We start from the raw sequence: 18,347 nt of genomic DNA, 5'->3' as shown, positions 1-18,347 counted from the left end.
AAATTAGGTATTTCAAAATGAATGCAATTAGAATAAAAGTAACCATCATGATGATTGCTACTGCTCTGTGCACTGTACAACAAAATGTACTCATGGTGTTACCATGGAGAGAATGAAAGAGATTTCAGACTCACTCTAAAGAAGGCATCACTACAACTTTGAATGAGTAACCTAAACAAATGACTTGGCTTTTTACAGACTTAGTATAACTGAGAGCACATCTATTTAAAGCTGAGATACAGGGGTACAAGGACATAACAGTAAATGTTAATGTATATATTGATGGTTGGCAAATAAAAATAAGCATTCTGATCAAGATTTCATATCGCAGTTTGCTCTGTTATACAACTGCCAGAAATCAAAGTCAACGCTAAGGAAAAGCAGCTACTGATAGCAAAATCTTCTCTTCATTTTTAGCCATTCTACCCTACAACCTGCTTTTTGATTAGCATGAAGCCTAGGAATAGAGGGTAATAAATAAATAAATAAATAAATAAATAAATAAAAGAGGCCTATGAATTATTGGGAAATTTTTAAATACCACACATAGATGTGAGTATGGGAAAAACACCAGCTGAGATGAATACATTTTTCCTGAGAGCATTTAAAAATAAAGCATACATGATACATTGGTATATGGCTATCTCTTCTGGTGTGTTCTGCTTCTGGTGTGGGAGAAGTTGGCATAAAAACTCTACATTTGCAAAGGTGAGTCACAGAGTAAAAAGGTGCATAGGACAATTATTCAAATGTGTTTGCTTCTCCACAAAGTGGTTAAACCTTGTAAAGCTTTTCCTGGCTCCTCCTTTTGAGAAATACAAACTCTTTAGTCTAGTAACTTAAGGCAGTTCCATTTGTTTAACAAAAGAGGCCATTCAGGACTCAAGGAAAGATTTATTTTGTATACTTACCCTGTGTAAATCAGGTGACATTTTGGCAGAAACAATTATTTCCTTCTCACAATAGACAAAATTCTCCATTGACCAGAAAATTGTACCAAAAAAACAAGGCTGTGATAAGGGGGATGATTGGAGAAGGAAGATGCAGTCCCTCCACCAAAACAACTGTCTGAACCAACTATTTCAAAACTCTGGTCCCAGAAGAACGCATACAATATCCAGGGAAGAGCCGGGAAAGACTGGTAAATTATGGTAAATACTAGTAAATTGCTCTTTCTGTGGTTGTTATCAGTGCCCACCTCCTACTCTAGAGGCAGAAAGCAATGGGGTGGGGTCCCTAGCTTAGTGCCAGAGAGGGACAAAAAAAAATCCATTTCCCTGAGATAAAGAGGGGCGGGTGGGAAGCTGGTGCACTGCCGATCACTGATCATTGCTTTTGATTAGCTACTTCAGATTGCTGGGGACCTGGTACTGAGGCTGGCCAATGTTCTAACCACAATAGATTTCTCAGCGCTGCGGAGGACAGTTAAGGGGCTGCATTGGCTGGAGAGGGGCTGAGTCAAGAAAGCACAGCTTTGGGTAGCTATGAAAGAAACTTTGGGTACTCTTCCTGACCCCCTCATCCCCTTCCCAGGTTAGTCTGGAGTAGGGCAGTGCTCATTTTATGGTTCCCTGGCCTTGTTCTGGCTGGGAAAGATTGAATTGGGAAAGTCACTTCTAGCCCTCCTTCTCCCCACCCCCAACAGAATTTGCCCTCCAGGCAAAAGCAGCTTGAGACAACAAAAGCAATGTAGTATACAAGGTGGACAGACAGGAGCAAAGTCTTATTTGCTTCAAGTTCTGTAGTGGAAGATCCAGAAAATCAGTTTCCTGGGAAGAAGAGGGCAAGCAGGGGAAATCCAAAGGCCTCTAGCATGCACTAGTCCAGGACAAGACATAGGCCCAGAAAAGACAGGGAGGATTCTGCACTTTGCATTTGCCTTGGGCTGACCTACATAACAGGGGGGCTGAACTCTGACAGCGAGCACAAGCCAATGCAAAACCAATTGAAAATATGGTGAAACATGTTTTTTTCCTTAGATAGGTCTGGATTTGTTAGCACCTGACATTCAAGAAATCTCTGTCATATCATCAGCTGGTTACAAAAGGGAAGAAACAGACACCTTGGGAATAAATCCCGGAGGTCACTTTTTAAAACATTAAAATGTTATGTTTTGCAGCAAGAGATTACAAGACAAAGAAACTGGAAATGGTTGTTCATCTGTAAAAAGAGGATAAAAACCCAGAAAACATAAGAAGACCAAACTTTGGAAATACTGAACAAAGACTTAAAAGAAAAGATCTTCAATATGCACACGGAAATAAAGGAAATTATAGAGAATGAATTAAATAATATAAGGAAAACAATGAATGAGTAATATGAGAATGTCAATAAAGAACTAGAAAGTTTAATAAAGAACCAAACAAAATTCCTGGAGTTGTAGACTGTAATAACTGAAATGAAAAATTCCCATGAGGGGTTCAATGATAGATTGGAGCTGGCAGAGGAAAATATCAGTGAACTCAAAGATAGAAAATTGAAATGAGTCAGTTTGAGGAGCAGAAAGAAAAAAGAATTAGAAAAAGCAAAAATACCATGAGATCTCTGTGACATCATCAAGTAGATGAATATACACATTATAGAAGTCTTAGAAGGAGAAGAGACAAAGAGACAGAGGAAATATTCAAAGATATAATGACATAAAACTTCCCAAATTTAGCAAAAGATCTGAATATGCACTTTTAAGAAGTCTGGAGAACACCCATTAGGATGAACTTGAAGAAAAAAATATACTCTTATCACATACTGATCAAGCTGTTGAATGTAAAGGACAAGGAAAGAGTTCTGAAAAAAAGCAATGTGTCATGTACCAGGGAGTCTCAGTTAGATTCAGTGCTAGATTTCTCATCAGAAACCATGGAGAAAAGAAGGTAGTGGGTTGAAATACTTAAAGTGCTGAAAGAAACAATTACCAACCAAGAATTTTATATCTGGTGTGATTTTCTTTAAAAAATTAGGGAGATATCCCAACATTCTTGAATAAACAAAAGATAAGGGAGGTCATCACTACTAGGCCTGCCCTATGAGGAATGCTAAAGGAGTTCATCAGACTAAAATGAAGGGATGTTAGATGGTAGATAAAACTGTCAAAAAGAAATAAAAACATCTGTTAAAGGTAACGGTATGGGTAATTATAAATGCCAATACAATTGTATTTTTTTGTATGTAACTCTACTTTTGAGTTCTTAAAGTTTCTAAAATGCAAATGTATAAAAAGTAAAGATACATCTATGCTTTTGGACATTCAATATATGAATACATAATTTGTGAGAAATAAAACAAAAAGGTAGGGGGGTGTGGTTAGTAATAGTGAGGGACAAAGAGGGTAACTAAATACTGATAAAGGGGTCAATTTAGCCAGAAACTACAAAAATTATAAATATATATGTGCCTAATAGCAGAACCCCCAAATATAAAGTTCTATATTATTAAGAGATCTTAATACACTACTTTCAATAATGGATAGAACATCTACTCAGAAGATCAATAAGAAGATACAAGACCTGAAAAATAATCAAACCCAACTAGACTTAACAGACATATATAGAACACTTCACCCAACATCAGAATACACATTCTTGAGTGCACATGGATCACTCTCCAGATAGATCAAACAAGACTCAACAAATTAAAAAAATATTGAAATCATATAAAATATATTCTTCTACTACAATGGAATGAAACAAGAACACAATAACAGAGGTGAAAGGTAAAATTAACAAATATATGGAAATTAGTATGTTTACACAAACAATGGGTTAAAGAGGAAATAAGAAGAAACCTTAGGGAATATCCTGAGGTCAATGATGATAAAAATAGAACATACTAAAATTTAAGGAATCACTGAGAGGGAAGTTCATAGCACTAAATGCTTATATTACAAAAGAAGTAAGATTTCAAATCAAGAGACCTAACCTCAGAACGTGAAGAACTAGAAAAAGATGAGCAAGCTAAACTCAAAGGGTACTGAAGGAAGGAAATAATAAAGATTAGAACAAGATATATGAAATAGAGAACAAAAAAACAAAAATAGAATCAACAAAACCAAAATTTGGTTTTTTGAAAAGATAAAAAAAAATCGACAAAACTTTAGCTCGACTGACAAAGTAAAAAAAGAGAGAGGACACAAATAACTAAAATGAGAAATGAAAAGGGAGAGATTACTATTGACGCCACAAAAATAAAAGACTATAGTAAGATATTATGAACAATGGTACACCAACAAATTAGACAACTGTGATGGTTAGTCTAATGTGTCAACTTGGTAACTGTGCCCAATTGTTTGGTCAAGCAAGCACTGATCTAATTGTAATAAAAGGACATTTATGGACTTTAGTCACCATTGACTTTACTGCATAGATAGCTGATCACATCTACATTAACCAGGGAAGTGGACTTGGCCCAATGGATAGGGCGTCCGCCTACCACAAGGGAGGTCCGTGGTTCAAACCCTGGGCCTCCTTGACCCATGTGGAGCTGGCGCATGCACAGTGCTGATGCACACAAGGAGTGCCCTGCCCTGCAGGGGTGTCCCCTGCGTTGGGGAGCCCCACGTGCAAGGAGTGCGCCCCATAAAGAGAGCCACCCAGTGCGAAAGAATGGCGCCACACACATGGAGAGCTGACACAAGATGACACAACAAAAAGAAACACAGGTTCCTGGTACCGCTAATAAGGATAGAAGCAGTCACAGAAGAACACACAGTGAATGGACACAGAGAGCAGACAACTGGGGGGGGTGAGATGGGGAGAGAAATTAAAAATAAATCTTAAACAAAACAAAACAAAAACATCTATATTAATCATTGTGGTTAGCAATGAGTGATGCTTTACCCAATCAGTTGAATGCCTTAAAAGGGGAAATGATTTCAGCATTCAGAGAAAATTTCCTAGCTTGTCTTTGGACAGCCAACACCTCCCAGAAACTCATCAAGGACCTTCATTTGGACTTTCATCAGAGCCCCTGGTTTGCAGCCTGCCTGTGGAACCTGGACTTGTGCACCCCCATGGTCACATGAAAGAATCTTATAAAATCCCAAACTATTGACAGATATCTCCTGTTGATTCCATTCCCTAGAGAACCCTGACTAATACAATGACCTAGATGGAATGGACAAATTCTTAGAAACACAAAGTCTACCTATATTGACTCAAAACAAATTAGAATATCTCAACAAACAATAACAAGTAAAAAGATTGACTCAGTAATCACAATTCACCCAACAAAGAAAAACCCAGGACCAGATGGCTTTACAGTAGATTATCAAACATTTCAGGAAGACCTGACACCAATTCTGCTCAAACTCTTCCAAAAAAATGAAGAGCGAACACTCCCTAATACATTCTGTGAGGCAAACCACACCCTTTTACCAAACCATGAAAAGATACCATAAGAGGGAGGACCCGGGTTCAATCCCTGGGGACTCCTGGTGAAAAAGAAGAAGAGAAAGCATGCCTGCATGGTGAGCCAGTGCCCATGTGGCAAGCAGAGTGCCTGTGCAGTGAGCCGAGTGCCTCCACGAGTAATTGCATGGCAAGTCTAGTGCCCACATGAGTGCCTGTGTGGTAAGCCAGTGCTCACATGGCAAGCCAGTGCCAGTATGACGAGCCAAGTGCCTGTGCAAGTGCCCATGTGGTGAACTGAGTGCCCATGAGTGCCCACGTGAGTGCCCACATGGTGAGCTGAGTGCCTATGCAGCAAGCCGAGTGCCTGCATGGTGAGCCAGTGCCTGTGCAAGTAAGTCACACAGCAAAATGATGACATGACAAAAAGAGAGACTAACGGGGGAGTCAAAGTGAAGCACAGCAGAGACCAGGAACTGAGGTGGTGCAATTGATAGGAAATCTCTCTCTACATCAGAGGTCCCCAGGATCGAATCCTAGTGAATCCCATAGGAGAAAGACAAGAAGAGAAGATGAAAAGAGAAATAGATACAGAAGATCACACAGTGAATGGACAGAGACAGCAAAAACAGCAGGGTGGGGGAGGGGGAAGGGAAAAAAAAGATACCATAAGAAAACAAAATTAAAATTACAGGCCAATATGTCATATATATAGATGCAAAAATCCTCATCAAAATACTAGCAAACTGAATCCAACAGCACATTAAAAGAATTACATACCATGATCAATTGGGATTTATCCCAAGAATACAAGAGTCTTTCAACATAAGAATATCAACAAATGAGATCTACCGCATTAACAGAAAAACTCTATTTCATCATCTCAATTGATACAGTAAAGGCATTTGACAAAATTCAGCACTCCTTCTTGTTAAATAAACATTTAGAAAAAAGGAATAGAAGGAAATTTTCTCAACCTAGTAAAGGGCATATATGAAAACCCACAGCTAATATTATACTCAATGGTGAAAGACTGCAAGATTTTTATCTAAGATCAGAAAAGAGTCAAGGATGCTCACTGTTACCAGTGTTACTCAACTTTGTACTATAACATCTAGCCGAAGCAAGTGGGCAAGAAAAAAAGGCATCCAAATTGAAAAAGAGAATAAAACTAACCCTATTTACAGATGACATGGTCCCATATATAGAAAATCCTGAAAAATCCATACCATAACTCCTAGAGTTAGTAAATGCATTCAGAAAAGTGGTGGGAAACAAGATCAACACCCAATATTCAATAATGTTTCTATGCACTAGTAATGAGCCTTTGGAAGAAGAAATCAAGAAAAAATTCTATTTACAATAGTAACTAAAAGAATCAAATATCTAGGAATAATTCTAATCAAGGGTGTAAAGTATTTGTACACAGAGAACTACAAGACATTGCTAAAAGAAATCAACAGGTCTAATTAAATGGAAAGGGCAGTCCATGCTCATGGATGTGAAGACTAAATATTGTTAAGATGTCAATTCTATCCAAAGCAATTTATGGTTTCAATGCAATCCTAATAAAAATTCCAACAGTCTATTTTGCATAAATGGAAAACCCAATCATCAAATTTATTTGCAAGGGTAAGCAATCCCGAATAGCCAAAGCCATTTTGGAAAAGAATAACACAGTAGGACTCACCCTTCCTGATTTATAACTTATTACAAAGCCATAGTAATTAAAACAACATGATTCTGACACAAAAACAGACATATAGACTACTTGCATTGACTTGAGAGTACAGAAATAAGCCTGTGGGCATCTGGTTTTTTACAAGGGGGCAAAGACCATTTTGAGATACCATTTCATACCCCCTTGAATGGCTAGTATTTTTAAAAAACCCAGAAAATTACAAGAGTTAGAGAGGTTATGGAGAAATAGGAAGACTCATTCACTGCCAGTGGAAATATAAAACAGTCTGGCCACTGTTGAAGACAATTTGGCACTTCCTCCAAAAGTTAAGTATAGAAGTACCATATAACCTGGCAATCCCACTTCTAGGTATATACTCACAAGAACTGAAAGTATGGACTCAAATAGATATTAGCACACTGATGTTCATAGTGGCATTATTCACAAATGCCTAAAGATGGAAACAACACAAGTGTCCCCATCACTTGATGAGGGGATAAACAAAATGTGATATGTAAATCTGTGTTAGTTTCCTTGGCTGCTCAAGAAAATACCATGCAAAGGTTTGGCCTAAACAATGGGAATTTATTAGCTCATGGTTTTGAGGCTAGGAAAAAGTCCAAATCAATCCATCATCAAAGCAATGCTTTCTTCCTGAATATTGGCATTCTTGGGTTGGCTGTTGGTGATCCTTGGTCCTAGGCTTCTCTGTCACATCGCAAAGCACATGGAGTCCTCTCCCTTCACTTCTGGGAGTTCACTTATCTTTAATTTCCTGCTTCTCATGGCTTTTTCACTATCTGTCTGAATTTCATTCTGTTTATAAAGGACTCCAGCAATAAGATTAAGACCCATCCTGGGAAGCGGATGTGGCTCAACTGATAGAGTGTCATATGGAGGGTCCAGAGTTCGATCCCCAGGGCCTCCTGACCTGTGTGGTAAGCTGGCCCATGTGCAGTGTGCCCTGTAAGGAGATCTGCCCTGCATGAAAAAAGCGCAGCCTGCCCAGGAGTGGCGCTGCACACACGGAGAGCTGACACAGCAAGATGACACAACAACAACAACAAAAGAGATGCAGTTTCCCAGTGCCACAGGAAAATGCAAGCAGAGGCAGAAGAACACACAGTGAATGGACACAGAGAGCAGACAACGAGGGGAAGGGGAAAGAAATAAATAAAATAAATCTTGAAAACAAAAAAGACCCATCCTGATTGAGGTGGACCATACCTTAACTGAAGAAACCTCATAAAAAAGTCCTACTTACAATGGGGTCACACCCACAGGCATGGATTCAATTTATAAGAACATGTTTTACCATGGTACATTCAGCCCCAAACCACCACAACAGACAATGGAATACTTTTCAGTCCTAGCAAGGAATGAAGTTCTGATACATGTAACAGTATGGAAGAACCTTGAAGACATGATGTTGAGTGAAATAAGCCAGACACAAAAGAAGAAACATTGTGGCATCTCACTGATATGAAATAATAACAAGATGACGACTCATAGAGTTAGAATTTATAATATAGTTTACTAGGAGACAGGGGGTATAGAATAGGGAGTTAAGGTTTAAAATGTACAGAGATTATATTTGGAACAATGGAAAAGGGAATTTTAGGTTGTATATATATTATTAGAATGAATTTATTTTAAAAATCCATAGAACTATGTAACAGGTATAGCCTACATTTAACCATAGACTATAGTTATACAATTACAAATATGTACTTTCATCAGTTGTAACAAGTGTTGCATACCAATGCCAGGTGTTAACAATAGGGTGGCATACAGAAACCCTGTATTTTTTGCATGATTTTTCTGCAAACCCACACTTATCTCAGAAAATAAAAGGTTATCTGAAAAAAAAAACTTATTGTTTGTTATAAAATATATTCAAGGAAAGAATTGCTTACCTTTTGCTAACAGGCCCCTTGAAATCTGGATCAAATGTCCTTGCTTTACCTGCATTTAAAATAAAGACCATTTTAATCATATAAGCCAATGAAATGGCAAATAAATAAATATGAAATATTAATAAAGAAAAAACAAATCTACATCTTGGCTAGTACTGGTCAGTACACTGTTGAATTCATTCTTTGGTCCAGTGAAACATCAGTTACATCAGGCCTTGATTACAGCTGTCAATCCTGTTTCCTCTATCCAGCTGAAAACAAGACTGGAAAGAGTAGTCAAGTACCATACTCCATTTATACTGTGTCTGCATCTTCTCACTGTATTGAGTAGCAACAGTACAGATGGTATTCAGGGTAGTAAAATTTCAAGTCCATTTTTCTGCAGAACCATATTACCATCTACCATTGATAAGTATTACTAAGTTCTTATGGGTGCACGGTATAATATTAGATGCCTTCTTATCCCAGCTCTACCTTTCCTCTAAGTAAATTAGCCTGTTCTTCAAGAAGTTCAAATATTATGTATATTGGCCTCTGCCATGTTTACTGAATGATATTTACAAATTATAATTATATTATGTAAATATTTCTTCTTGATTCTTTTAGAACTACTGATCGATTTCATGCCATCCAGGGAGAAGACCTTCTCATTCATTGGTGTATCATGATGGTGATACATTATCCTTATTATTAAGCAATAAAAGGTTCTCTGGAATGGTTTATTTTCTACAGTTACTGTGTGGGCAGATCCAATAAACAAGTTTTGTGCAATTGTTCTTACCCAAAAATCTGCATTTTTAAATCCCCAACCCATCAATTTCCTCTACCCCAACCATTCCCATTCCCACCCAATACCAAATTCAATACCAAATCATACCATGATTTGTCTCTGTAAGGCAACCTGGTCTTGAGTTATGGACAGCATTTGAAAAGGGACTGGCAAAAAGATCCCATGTATCAACAACATGACCCTGCTCATGCTGGATCTGGAAATTAGGTGGAGAACTCAGTGACCTCTTTAGAGTAATCATAGGCTGATAACAGGATAACAGGAAGGAAAAGGAAGTCTGGCAATGAAAATGCAAGAGTCCATAAATCAACAAACATTCAAAGAGCACCTATTATAGGCTAAGACCTCTGGATGGATACAAAAAAATATATAAGACATTGCCACTATCTTGGGGGCCATAAAATTTGTGAGGCAAGTTTCATATATTGATTTATTCAACACTATTTATTGAAAACTTTTATTTACTAGGCCCTGTGTTGCAACACAAAAACAATGACTATGCCATACAAAACAATTAATAAAGGCTCATGCAGGGTTAGTTAAGTGATAACAAAAGTTCTGAGAAAGTTTTACTGAGGACTAGAATAGTCAGGAAGATATCATTCAAGAAGTGAGATTTTGTGAAAGACTGGAATAAAATGAAAGGGGAAGGAGAAACATTCTGGGTGAGTAAAACAAGAACTTCTTTAAATTCATTACTATTTACTGATGACCTATTATGTGCTCTACATTGAAAGAAGCACTGCAGGGGATATAAAGTTTAGTGAAACACAGTCTCTGTCTTCCAGAAGTTAATATACTGCTGGAGGGAGATAAATAGGATAAATATACAAATCACTATAATATAAGGTATGGACTTCCAGGAAGATGGCTTCGGAGTAGGTAGGCAGATCAGCTCTCTCACAAAAACAATGGAAGAAGGTTAAAAGGCCGTGTGAGGGAGCTGCTTTGGGAATCTGCAGATCAAAAGAGTGCTGTGCATCCTCCAGGAAGGTAACGGACAGAGAGACAAAGAAGCTGAAATGAAAACCATGACTTACTAGCCCCTGTGGCTGGAAATGGCAACCATACCCCACTCTCAAGGCAAACAGCCTGGATAAAACCTATGGCTCACTGCAGCCAACTGAGAGGGGAACAGATGTTTTACCCCCTGGGAAGAGGGAGGGTGTGGCTGAGGGTGGAATGCCTGCTTTGTTTTTTTTTTTTTTTACACTTTTTAAATTAAAGTTAATAGATCACAAAGAGTGTTACATTAAAAACAATTAAAATAACATAAAAAACATAAGAAGTTCCCATATACCACATTCCCCACCCCCCATCCCATCTGTTTTTGTAAATTGTATTTTTTGAAGATATATACATCACACAAAAAATGTTACATTAAAAAATATAAGAGGTTCCCATATACTCGACACTGCCCCACCCCACTCCTCTCACACCAACAACCTCCTCCATCATTGTGGCACACTCATCGCACTCAGTGAACACATTTTGGAGCACTGCCACACCACGTGGATAACAGTTTACCCTATAGTTCATACTCTCCCCCAGTACATTCAGTGGATTATGGCAGGATATATAAAGTGCAGCATCTGACCCTGCAATATCATTTAGGACAACTCAGGGTCCCAAAAATGTCCCCACATCACATCTTTTCTTCCCTCTCTCTGTCCTCAGCAACTACTACAGCTACTTTCTCCACCTCAATGCTACAATTTCTTCTATTACTAGTCACAATAGTTTTATAGTAGAATATCAGTAAGTCCACTCTAATCCATATTTCATTCCTCCATTCTGGGGACCCTGGGATGGTGATGTCCACTCCACCTTTAGATCAAGAGGGGGCTTAGATTCCACATGGATGATGGATGCAATTCCTCTGCTTGCAGTTGTTGGCATTCTTGATTCCCTGGTGTGGTGGCTGACCATCTTCACCTCCCTGTTAGCTGACCTGGGTAAGTCCAATGATCCAGAGAGTGGGAGTTGCAAGCCTGCTAAGGCTCAGGGCCCAGCTGGCACATGGGCTGTCCAGAGATTCAAGTCCCCTGAGTATGCACCATCAATAGCACCAACCACAGGTTCAGTATGAGTGACAGAAGAGGCATGTGTAGGAAGGTCACATCTGAGTCCAGCTCCATCACACACAGGAGCACAAATTCCAAAGTAGGGCCCTCTGACATGGCATAGAACTCCAAATCCATCTACCATGACCATATACCCTGTGGATCTCTGTAGCCTTCAGGAGAACCAGCACCCAGGGTTGTATCTATTTTGGTTCTCTCTGCAGTCCTGCTGAGGTGTGTGTAAGTATGACCCCTCTGATGACCTCCCGACTCTTTTTGGAAGACTCTTAGCCATATAAACTCATTGGTCTTTGCCATTTCCCCCTTTTATTCAAGGTCAAAAAGCAGTTTTTAACACTTGATCCAGAAACCCTGCTTTGTATCTCAGCTCTGGTCACACAAGAATCTTGGGCAAGTGGAGGCTGAAAGAGACATATCCATGGAAAAACTTGCCAATAAGTATCATCTCCTAGCTGGCTGGGAAACTACAAGGAGAAAAAATGCTTTCTGGACTCTCTAATGTCCCAGACCCCTTGGATCAGATATGTGCCTCATTAGTGATTCCCTGGCCCTATTCTAATAACTTAAGTTGGGTATTATATGTACTTAGAATAAGTTGAACCAAAAGTAAAAAAACAACAGTGAAACAAAACCACTAGACAAGAAAGGGAAATCACCCAACAGAGTAAATTCACCACCATGTTCAGATGCCTAGACATGAGCAAAAAATTACAAGCCACAGTAAGAAACAGGAAGAGATAGCCCAGCCAATAGGAACAAACCAAAAATCCTGACAAGACACAGGATTTAAGACAACTAATCAATGATAATCATACAATCACCTAAATCAATTCTGGGAGTTGAAGGAAAATATGACTAAAGAGTTAAAGGTTATTAAGAAGCCACTGGGTGAGCATAAAGAACAATTTTAAAGTCTGCAAAGAAAAGTAACAGAATTTATGGAATGAAAGACACAATGGATGAGATTAAAAATACTCCAAAATGTGTTAATCAATTGCAAATGTACCACACTAATGAAGGATGTTGTTAATGTGGGAAAATGTGGGAGGTGTGGGGAGTGGGGAATATGAGAATCCCCTATATATTTTTTGTAACATTTATGCATTCTAAGTATCTTAAAAATAAATAAATAAATTAAAACATACTTTAGAGGGGAGGCTGGCTATACCAAATGTAAATGTAGGAGGTGTTACATGTCCTGGATGGTTGCACAAACTCCTTGCAACCTGACTCAGTGTGTGCTAAGGGCAGTGACAATGAGGGGGATGTGAGGACACAGTCCTTGGCAAATGGAGGAATAGAGGGAAGTCTGGCACTCAGAAATGCAGGCCTTTTCACTCCTCTAAGACCTAGGCTAGGAGCAATTTACCAGCACCCAGTTCACAGCAGCCCCCATTTCTGCTGAGCCACACCCTTTGCACCCACTCTTCTCACAGATTCCCAGATGTGGTTGCCAAAACAAGGAGGATTTGGTCATGGAGGCTTTGTTGGAAAGATTGCAAAATTTGGCATGTGGCAGTGGATTTTTGACATCCTGTGAAGCAGAACTACAAGAGCTCAAGAAATAGATTGACATAATGGTATAGCTCATAAAAAATGTCAATGAAAAGGACAGACACATGCTCTAGAAACTTGCTTGTACATCCATGAATGGGAACATAATGGTCTTAATTTAGAAGCATTGATACTAACCTATGTGACTTGTCTGTAACTTAAAGCTTCTTTGAAGATAAAATGAAAAAAAATAAGACACTGTGGGAATATATGGAAGAAAATGTCGTTATACATACAAGACAACAGATCTTACAGTGATGAAAGACGTCTAAAAATTTCTTTTTATTATTTCAAAATTAAAAAAATTTTTTGTATTTTATTTGTTATTTTTAAAACTATTATTATTTCATTTTCTTATTAATTTTAGTTGGTTATTTTATTGGCTTCATTTTTTAAGACGTTTTGGATCACAGAAGGGTCACTACTGTGGCAGATGAGGATCACTTGTGTGGGGCGTCAGTGATGGGTGGCTGCATGGGAAGGAGTTCAAGTGGGGCATGCCTCTAAGGCATATGAATATGTTCAAATGTTCATGGGATATTGTCTTGGTGGGTGGAGATCCAGACAATAATCAAAAGAATATGGACTTCCCATTCTGGGGAGTTCTGCTACATTCTCTAATAGGAGAATCCCCCAAGTGCAAGGGAAATATCAAGTGAAGGAAGACAGACTATTATGCCAGGCTTTGATTTTGATTATTGTACTTATGAACCTTTTCTTGTGAAACTTAAACTTAGCCTAGTATAATACATTGTCTAAGAGTTGCCTCCTGAAAGCCTCCTTGTTGCTTAAATGTGGCCTATCTCTAAGCCAAATTCAGCATATAAACACACTACCTTCCCCCCTGCATGGGACATGACTCCCATGGATGAGCCTCCCTGGCACTGAGGGATTATCACCAAGTACCAACTAGCAATACATATGGAAAAAGACCTTGACCAAAAGAGGGAAATGGTAAATGCAAATGAGTTGTTATGGCTAAGATATTTCAAGGTGAGTCAGGAGGTCATTCCAAAGGTTACTCTTATTCACGTCTCAGCAGGATTTCATTGACTGTTATAGCAAAGAGTGCCTCCAATAGTGGGTCTTCTCAGGGCTCTAGAGACTCCAGACACTATAAGTAGGGCAGACAAGTTCAGGAATTCATCACCCTGTCAGTGGGTCTTACTTTGGAATTTATGCTCCCCAGTGTAACAGAGTTAGACTCATTTATAGTTTTCCAACACATGGCTCTTCTGCCCCTTTTATTTGAACCATAATTGGCACTATACTTGTTAAATATATGTTTCAGAAACTTAAATCTTTGGTCCATCCATGTGCCAATTGAGCCCTGAATCTCAGCAGAGTTGCAACACCTACTCTCCAGTTTATTGGACTTACCCAGGACAACTAACATGGAGATGATGATGGACAAAACTCATTCCAAGGAACAGAGTGTCTGAAACCAAAAGCAAAATACTTCTACCCATCTGCCCCATGGGATGTAAGCCCCCTCTCAATGAGAAACAGAGTGAGATCACCATCCCCAAATCCTCAATATTGGGAAGTGAACAATGGACTAAAGTAGACTTATTATTAGAGCAATGAAAGAATTTTTATTATTGATATAAAATCAGTGGCCACCAGAGGTTCTGAGGATAGGGAGAGGGAAAAATAGGTATAATGTGAGGGCATTTTTGGGACATTGGAATTGTTGTGCAAGACATCAAAATGATGGATGCAGACCATTATGTATTTTGCCATACCCTACAAAATTGTATGGGAGAGAGTATAAACTACATTGTAAACTATAGTCCACAGTTAGTAGCAATGCTTCAATATGTGTTCATCACTTGTAACAAATATACCACACTAATGAAGGATGTTGTTAATGTGGGAAAGTGTGGGAGGCGGAGGGAGTGGGGCATATGGGAATCTCCTATATTTTTAATATAACACTTATGTAATCTAAAGCTTCCTTAAAAATTTACATATATATAGAGATACATATATTCAGTTGGATTGAAACACAAAGAGTTTAGAATATTCCATGAACAGGTGGAAGAACACAAGAAGTCAAGCAAGAAATGGCAATGGAATATAAACAGGAGTTGAAAAACTACATGAAGAATTAGGTAGACTGTAGAGAAGATAAGAACAGCTACAGAAAAATCAAATAAGAAATTCAAGAGGAAACACCAAAAATCAAAGGACTGACTGGTCTGAAATTAAGAAGTTAACTGGAAAAATAGAGGAATTTCATAAGAAATCACTGGACTGGGAGAAGCAACATTTAATTTATCAGCAACAGGTATTTTCTCTAGAGGCATAAAGGAAGGCTTTGGCTGAACAATCAGAGATAATTCAGGCTCAGCTTGCCAATTGGAAACAGAAATTAGGTCTGTGGAACTGTCCAGCCAGTAGGAAATTCAGCACCTTAGCAGGAAGCTGGAATGGGTCAATGACACTCTCTGAGTCAATGACTTGGAAATAGAATGCCTCACCATGAGGGTCAATGACTTGGTTGGAACCAATACGGTTGTTTGGCAGGAAGAGTGACGAGAAGAAGAATGAAAAGAATGTGAAAAACTGTTAGAGGTTCTTCAAGAAGAGAAGAGAAGAGAAGATTGAAGGCAACCTTCAATCTCAAGAAAATTTCACCTGCTAAGCACAGATTAAACAGGAGAGACTACAAGAAAAAACAAAGGGTACTGACACTCAGTATGTAGTAGAGGTCATAAAGTTACAGGAAAAGTCTCATACAGAAAGGGGGTACAATTCTCAAGAGCAGGGGGACTTAGAAAATGTGCTCTCCCAATTGGATTTCACCCACAGTAATGAAGAACTGCTGCAGGCAGTCTTGAAGTTTGGAAACTGTGAGTGCAACACATAAACAGAACTAATGGAAAAATATGAAGAATTGAAGAAGATGGACATAACAGTAAGTATAGGACAGAGATTAAAAATTTGGAAGAACAGATTTTACAAACTGAATAGAGTTAAAGTTCTGCACTAGAAGAAAAGAAGATGGAAATCTCCCAGCTAACTCGGGAGTTGCATCTGTAAGATATCACTATTGCTTCCACCGAAGCTTCTTTCTTAGACATGGGAAAGTGACTCAAAGCAGAAATACAAAAGGTAGAAGAAAAAGCAACAGAGCACAAGGAGATTTTGGATCAGCTGGAGTCATTCAAGTTTGAAAATTATCATCTTTCTGAAATGGTGATAAAATTGGAATTAGGCTTACATGAGGCAAAAGAGATTTTTCTAGAAGACATCCTGGAGAATTATATTTGAGGCATTAAATAAATTAGTGCTGAAAATCAGCAACTACAGAAAGATTTGATGGAAAGCTCTACTCAGATGTGCACCCCCCCCCCCAATATGATGGAAACTTTAAACTGACCCACAGAAGAGCAAGAGAGTTCAAGAATACAGAGTTCAAGCCTACCCAGGCCAGCACAGACATGATGGAAAAAAGACTGAGCACTACGAAACAGGTCTTTGGTCTCTGAGAAATGAGCATCAGATAGTATAGACCTCATTTCCAGGATCCTCAGTTCCCTGAGTCCTCACATCAGCCCTTGAAGTGCCACCATCTCTTTGCCTTCTAATTTTATGTGTAAAACTGACTCTTTGCCTTCAATGCTAGATGCAAATGAAGCCAATTTTTCTGATACTATGTCTGAGGGGATGAATGACCATAAAGAGTAAATACCTTTGTGTCTCTTACCTATGTCTGTCTCCCCATAGTACAATAGCTACAAGATTTTTGGAAAAGGAGGAACTGAGGTCTCTTCATAGTCTAGAGCACCTGGATGCCCACACTGAAGAATTAAAAAGGGAGAGTGAAAAGATAGTGAAACAACCAGCTCTTAAATAGCTTTTTGAAAATATCAAAGTTGAACATAAAAATAAACACTGAAGAGTTGCAGTTGTCTGAAGTAGCAGCTTTTTAAAAATGTGTACATATAAAAATTAAAAAGATGCTTCATACTAACACAGTTGTGAAGGATTCTGAAAAATTGATAGGTATTTTCACTATCCTGGTTTATTTAACAGACTCCTTCCAGGAGTAAAACTTGTGAGACTAAACCATTTTGCTAGGAAAAGATATATTAGAGCAGCAGATTTGAATTGACAGAAGACAGAATTAGTGAACTGGAAGACAGAGCATCTGAACTTGAAAAGACAGGAGAACAGAAAGAGAGAGGAATGGAAAAATTGAAACAGGGTCTCAGAAAATTGAATGACAATGTAAAAAAACACACAAACGTATGCATTAACAGTGTCTCAAAAGGAGAAGAGAACAGAAAAGGGGCAGAAAGAATATTTGAGGAAATAATGACCAAAACTTCCCAATCTTTATAAAATACATAAAGATCAACATCCAAGGACAAAGCATCCCAATAAAAATAAATCTGAATAGATCTACTCTGAGACACCCACTATTCAGAAGACAAATACCAGAGATTTAAAGAAAGGATTCTGAAAGCAGCCAGAGTAAAGCAATGCATCACATACAAGGGAACCTCAATAAGACTAAGTGTCAAATTTTTAAAAGAAACTGTGGAGGTAAGAAGAAAGTGGTATGAGATGAGAGGAAGGAGAAAAACTGCCAGCCGAGAATTATTTATCTGGCAAAACTGTCCTTCTAAAAGTTGGGTGAGTTTAAAGTCTTCGTAGCCAAACAAAAACTGAAAGAGTATGTTACCAAAAGACCAGATTACAAGAAGCACTAAAGGGAATGTTGCAACCTGAAAGGAAAAGACAAGGGAGAGAGACTTGGAAAAGAGTACAGAAATGGAAATTATTTGTAAGGGTAACTTAAAGGGTAAAAAGACAGACAATATGGCAATGGAAAGCCAAAGGATAAAATATACAAAGTAAGTAATGCCTTTAAAGTAACAACATTGAATGTTAATGGTTGAACTCCACAATAAAAAGACATAAACTGACAGAATGGATAAAGAAATATGAACCATCTATATGCCATCTATA

The 18,347-nt window shown here is 38.3% G+C and overlaps 1 protein-coding gene and 1 pseudogene across 7 annotated transcripts in view; one reads left to right on the top strand and one right to left on the bottom strand.

The window, feature by feature from the left end:
* SLC44A5 (solute carrier family 44 member 5) overlaps positions 1-18,347 on the bottom strand; it is a 398,293-nt gene that overhangs the window by 146,475 nt on the left and 233,471 nt on the right. For all 7 annotated transcript variants that reach the window (XM_004482913.3, XM_058303353.1, XM_058303355.1 and 4 more), the window contains one exon: positions 8,940-8,988. In XM_004482913.3, coding sequence (XP_004482970.1) covers positions 8,940-8,988 — 49 coding nt within the window. The remainder of the gene's footprint in view (positions 1-8,939; positions 8,989-18,347) is intronic.
* Positions 14,319-17,229, top strand: LOC139439557 (centrosomal protein of 63 kDa-like; annotated as a pseudogene).

The sequence above is a fragment of the Dasypus novemcinctus genome, chromosome 9 (genome assembly GCF_030445035.2).
Source record: "Dasypus novemcinctus isolate mDasNov1 chromosome 9, mDasNov1.1.hap2, whole genome shotgun sequence".
In the NCBI taxonomy this organism is placed as follows: domain Eukaryota; kingdom Metazoa; phylum Chordata; class Mammalia; order Cingulata; family Dasypodidae; genus Dasypus; species Dasypus novemcinctus.
The sequence above is the reverse complement of the archived record's forward strand: the minus strand, read 5'-3'. Positions and strand labels throughout refer to the sequence as shown.